At 44.4% G+C, this 6,000-nt stretch overlaps 1 protein-coding gene across 1 annotated transcript in view; it reads left to right on the top strand.

Annotated features, from left to right (window-relative positions):
- cftr (CF transmembrane conductance regulator) overlaps positions 1–6,000 on the top strand; it is a 36,594-nt gene that overhangs the window by 26,642 nt on the left and 3,952 nt on the right. The window contains exons 20-24 of the mRNA XM_031865609.1: positions 622–849; positions 1,546–1,646; positions 4,059–4,289; positions 5,195–5,350; positions 5,731–5,820. Coding sequence (XP_031721469.1) covers positions 622–849; positions 1,546–1,646; positions 4,059–4,289; positions 5,195–5,350; positions 5,731–5,820 — 806 coding nt within the window. The remainder of the gene's footprint in view (positions 1–621; positions 850–1,545; positions 1,647–4,058; positions 4,290–5,194; positions 5,351–5,730; positions 5,821–6,000) is intronic.

Here is a 6,000-nt window from a genome sequence, read left to right as displayed (position 1 = left end):
CTAGAGATCCAACTACAACTCCAACTAAAGGTCCAACTAAAGGTCCAACTAGAGATCCAACTACAAGTCCACCTAAAGGTCCAACTAAAGGTCCAACTAGAGATCCAACTACAAGTCCAACTAAAGGTCCAACTAAAGGTCCAACTAAAGGTCCAACTAGAGATCCAACTACAAGTCCAACTAAAGGTCCAACTAGAGATCCAACTACAAGTCCAACTAAAGGTCCAACTAAAGGTCCAACTAGAGATCCAACTAAAGGTCCAACTAAAGGTCCAACTAAAGATCCAACTAAAGGTCCAACTAAAGGTCCAACTAAAGAGGATTAATGGAAGCAGAAAGAGATAAGTGACTCCTACTTAGCTGTACCGCACACAGCCAAATCTGATAAATTTAGAACTAAAGGAGTAAATTTTCAAAGAAATATGATTATAATCTTAATTCTTGCTTTCTTGTTACTTCTGTTCTTTGTCTTTTATCACTCTTTCATTTCATTACGTTTAATTCCAGACAGTGTTTCTCTCTTGTTCTTTCATCGCTTCAACTGGTTAATTGTGGAGACCAACCAAACTAATATTTATACAACGTATTCAACTTTTAAACTCTATGTCTCCTCTCCTGCAGCTCGCAGCCCCATCTTCTCCCACCTCATCATCTCTCTGAAGGGTCTGTGGACGATCCGGGCGTTCGGGCGTCAGACCTACTTCGAGACGCTCTTCCACAAGGCGCTGAACACCCACACGGCCACCTGGTTCCACTACCTGTCCACGCTGCGCTGGTTCCTCTTCCGCTGCGACATGCTCTTCGTCCTGTTCTTCACGGCCGCTGCCTTCATCGCTGTGGGAACCAACAGTGAGTGACGTGGGCGAAAGGGGGAAGCATGTGTGGATTCAGGATATGTTGCATGTGTTTCGTACGACAACGGTTGCCCCAAATAAGCTGAAACTGAGAAGTCTTTTTGGAGACGAGAGCAGCAGCAGTTTGTGGACATGAATCCCAGGAAGCAGGAGGGAACATCTCGTAATTCCAGTAAGTTAGTTAGTTAGTAAACACCTTATTATTTCCTCTGGGCCTATCGAGGGAAGACGCCTCGGCCTTATCTGTGTGTTACAGTGAGTAGGGTCACATATCAGCATCGTAACAGACAGTTTGTCTGTGATAACCGATCAGAAGCGCTGGAATGCCACCGGATAAAATGTCATGTACAGAAGGAAGTGTGTGCTCGTGTGTGTGTGTGTGTGTGTGTGTGTGTGTGTGTGTGTGTGTGTGTGTTCAATTAAATGAATGGGAAACACCAGTGTACACTTACAAACACTGCTGCTGCTGCGTCATGACACCGTGTTTATGTTGAGAGTAGATTAAAGGGTCATTTCACAGCTCATTATTTCCAATAGAGCAAGAAGCAGAGCGGCAGCACCTGACAGCTGCTCTGACATCAGAGAGAGAGAGAGCTGCTTCGATTGGACAGTACTGATGACTGTTTGTGTGTGTGTGTGTGTGCGTGTGCGCGCGCGTGTGTGTGTGTGTGTGTGCATGCATGCTCTACAGAGGACAAACCAGGGGAGGTTGGCATCATCGTGGCCCTGGCCATGCTCATCCTGGGGACATTCCAATGGGCTGTCATCACCAGCATCACTGTAGACGGACTGGTATGTGTTTCTCACACACACACACACACACACACACACACACACACACACACACACACTCGGGAACTGTCATTGTTTGCATCGTAGTTAGATCTGACTTGTTTAAAAAAAAAAACACACACACAATCAATGACCAGTTAAGAGTGTGTCGAGCACAAAGTTGTGTTTTCATGACTTTTGGGGACATCACCATTGACTTGCATTCATTTCCTGGATTCTTAGCCAATCCATAACCGCTACCATCCGAATCCTAACCCTTACCGTCACCTAAAACTAACCTAAACTTAAACCTAACCGTAACCTAAACCCAGTGGCGGGCCGTGCATTTTATACCTGGGCCTTCACTGCTGTCTTGCAGCTGAAACACAGCTATGGTTATTATTTGATTCGTGTCAAAATGAAGCCAACACCTGTAGATACACTATCTGCCGAGAGTGCGTCTCCTCTTTGCTCTGACTGCAGCGCGAGGCTTCTGTGGGCGGCGGCGGAGGGGCTCACGGCAGCAACCGCTTTAACGTCAAAACACCAGAAAATTCTCCAATAACACCAGAACAAGTCGCTAGATTTGTCACTAGTAGCTTTTGACAAAAAAAGTCACCATGAGGGTTTGGAAAGTCGCCAGATTTAGCGAGAAAGTCGCCAAGTTGCCAACACTGACACCGGCTAAATATGTCCCCAGTGCAACATTGGATGTAATAATGGTTCCTATCACATATTAAACCAAACAAATATCTTCATAAAAACAAGTTGTACAAATAATAATATATAAACAAGCATATTAAAGCTACTGCAGATGTAAAAACAAACGCATTTAACTTACCAGAGCTGCTGTTCACTATTTAAAGACAAAGTCCATCCTCCTTTCTTTGTTAATAAAGAGTTTAATCTCACGGTTGTTCAGTACATCCGTGCGTTTTAGTTCCAGTAAGAAGTCCTTCTGGATTCATGGACGCCAGTGAAGACAGTCGAGCCTCCCCAGTTGTATTTCTTGAATAGGTTTTAATGTGTTTGAGGGGTAAAAATGTCCACTTGGCAGAGGCAGCAGATATTGGGATGGTCACCGCCCAACATGTCACGCTAGCCCACCGATCAATCATGTAGTTGTAGACCAGCTAGCAGGCTCTGGCGCGTCAAAGAATACGCCCAACATGTCAAACTAAAGAGCTGATTGGTTGAAGAATATGACAATCAACAATATCGTCCCCATTCACTTAAACTGCACATGGATGCACGTGTGAGTCTGCAGACCTCGGGCCTCTGTTCTTACCTAGAGACACAGAGGTGAACTCTGATTGGATAAAAGCTCTACTTAAAACAAGCTGCACTGGAAGCAGAGCAACTGAGGAAGACAGTAGCTGTGCAATGAGAAAATAAGATCATGGGAAAAATATTTTTATATATTACAATACATGTAGTGTATTTAAGAAAAATTATTAAATTATAAAATAGATATAACTTTGTGATTCTGTTTAGGCCAGCAGAGAAGGCCTTGCTGGCCCTGACGGCCCACCACTGCCTAAACCTAACCTAAACCTAAACCTAACCTAAACCTTACCTTAACCTTAACCTTAACCTTACCTTACCTTAACCTTAACTTAAACCTAAAGCTAAACTTACCCTTATAATAGCTCTCACCCCAGCCTTACCCTAACCTGAAAACGAGCCTTCACCCTAAAATGTTATGGGAACGTTTTCTTTTGTCCCCAAAAGGAGAACGAGTCCCCACAACATGACTGTGTAACAAAAATCCTCCGCCATCTTTTTCTCTTCTGTTTATGAAGACTGTATGAAGTTCTTTCACCCGTCCACTGTTTATTTCCTTCTCTTCACACTCTGGTTGTTTGGAGCTGACCGAGCTTATCACAGTGCAGGACGTTTTGTACGGTACGCAGTGTCACTCATGTTCTAATGTAAAACCTGACTCCCACTGAATCACAGTTCCAGTTTCTTCAAAGCACAAGTACGTTTACTGAAACATCGCTTGAGTAAGAAAACCACCAACACATCCTGTTTTCAGCTTTACGTTTCACTTCAAATAGACACTTAACACTCAAATAACACTTATTTTAACATACTCTTATATTGTTTTGTTTGGTTTGTTTATCATATTCTATTGCCAATTTTCATATTTTTATTTTTAAATTACGCCTTTATACCAGTATACGAAACTGTTTCTGGTTCTGGTATATATTGATGTTTTTAAAATGGCTTATTTAAATATTTTTATGTATATAATAAATAAATATTTATACATACTGTATATATAAATATATATATATTATTCTAAAATTCCTGCCTCGACCAGTAGTAAAGTGTGTTTGTACTGGGTAACTCCCAGTATAACTCCCAGCTCTGCTCTCTCTCTCTCTCTCTCTCTCTCTCTCTCTCTCTCTCTCTCTCTCTCTCTCTCAGATGCGTTCGGTGGACCGCGTGTTCAAGTTCATCGACCTGCCGTCGGAGGAGCCGCTGCCGGAGAAGTCCGGCGGCAAAGGAGACCCCGACCTCGTCATTAACAACCCGCATGCCCAGGGCATGTGGCCCAACCGGGGCCACATGGACGTCCAGGGCCTCACCGTCAAGTACACGGAGGCCGGGCGCTCCGTCCTCAGCGACGTCTCCTTCTCTGTGGAGGGAGGGCAGAGCGTGAGTGTGTGTGTGTGTGTGTGACTGGATTTTAATGAAACAGGGCAGAGTGATGCATGTTAGCTCTGCCTTTATTGGATTTTTAAAACATCAAAGCTCTGATTAGCTGCATTTACAGGCTCACAGGACGGCCGTACATACATACCAGGCGTGTGTCACACGTGTTCCTTTATAGAAGCTTTAATCAATATTCTTTCCATTAACACTGGATCAATGGACTTATGTGTACGTGAGAGGGGTCAACTCCACGGAGGATAGTCTCCACGTCTGCAGCTCTACGGACCGATTCAGTGACTTTCAGCTCTTTGTTTTGGATTTCTTGACACAGTTTTACTGTTTCTGTCTCGTTTCGCTCGTCAGGGTCGAATCCAGAGGTTTAATTAAAGAACGAGTGGTAATGGATCTCTGTTGATCCTTGATCCATACGGATCTCTCTCTCTCTCTCTCTCTGTCTAGCTCTCTCTCTCTCTCTCCATCTCTCCCTCCCCCTCTCTCCCTCTCTCTCTCTCCCGCCCCCTCTCTCTCTCCCTCCCTCTCTCCTCCTGGCAGTAATTATAGCCGGTATGAGCTCCTGATAATGACTCCTAGAGGACAGCTGAGCTCAGTGAGTGTCATCACGTTAGCCTCGTCCCGTTAGCGACTCTATTAAAACGAGCTAATTGTTGCTGCGAGGCAGCGGAGGAAAAGCACAGAGAGCTTTTAGACCTCAAACACCTCGAGGCAGGAGTTCATTTCTCAATGAGGTACTTGATATCATTATGTGCTGCACAGTATAGTACTAATGCAGTTATGCACGCTCACAAGGACACCATCTGCAGAACGAGCTGAAAACTGTGTTAATTAATCTTTTTGATTGACTGAAAAGCTACGTAGCAGATTCAAATGTTTCTGTTGTGTGTGTGTAGATCGGTCTGTTGGGTCGAACCGGTTCAGGGAAGAGCACCCTGCTCTCCGCTCTGCTGCGTCTCGCCTCTACCGACGGGGAGATCTCCATCGACGGCGTTTCCTGGAGCTCCGTCTCCCTACACGAGTGGAGGAAGGCCTTCGGGGTGGTGCCGCAGGTACGTCTGTGGCACACACGGCATGCCAAAAAAGTGTGCCTGTTCAAATCCAGATACTGTTGAGAGGATATCTTGGTCGGTGAATGAGAAACTCATTCCAACTAAATTTCAATAAAGCAGAAAGAAAGCAGTCTGGCGATGGGGAAGATGCAGCCAGAAGAAGTTCAAACAAATGTTCAGAATTCAGCTTTTTAGAGACTTACATCTGAAACAACGAAGTTTTCAAACATGAATAATTCACTTTTTATGGCACTTTCGTACAAGATATGCAGCACAAAGTGTGAGATTTTAAATGAAGTAAAAATACTACCACCATTGTAACTTTCTGATCCAGTCCCTCGGCCGTGATTGAAATGTTTTCTCTGGTCTGTTTTGAACAGAGAGTTTTTATTCTGACCGGAACTTTCCGGATGAACTTGGACCCACACGAGCGTCACAGCGACGAGGAGCTGTGGAGGGTCGCCGAGGAGGTGAGGCTGGTTCCTGTTTTCCTCTTCTGGTTGTTAGTAAACCGGTCTGGTCTGCCAGGCAGTTTGACTTTGATAATTAATTAAAGGTAATGGAGCTTTTATTTTTGTGAGATGGCAGTTTAGCAGCTCTTTTAATGTGCATCTAAACCAAAACAATTACAGAAACATCTCAGAATCTTC

The sequence above is a fragment of the Anarrhichthys ocellatus genome, unplaced genomic scaffold (genome assembly GCF_004355925.1).
Source record: "Anarrhichthys ocellatus isolate YVR2014 unplaced genomic scaffold, GSC_Weel_1.0 scaffold2, whole genome shotgun sequence".
Lineage (NCBI taxonomy): Eukaryota > Metazoa > Chordata > Actinopteri > Perciformes > Anarhichadidae > Anarrhichthys > Anarrhichthys ocellatus.
The sequence above is the reverse complement of the archived record's forward strand: the minus strand, read 5'-3'. Positions and strand labels throughout refer to the sequence as shown.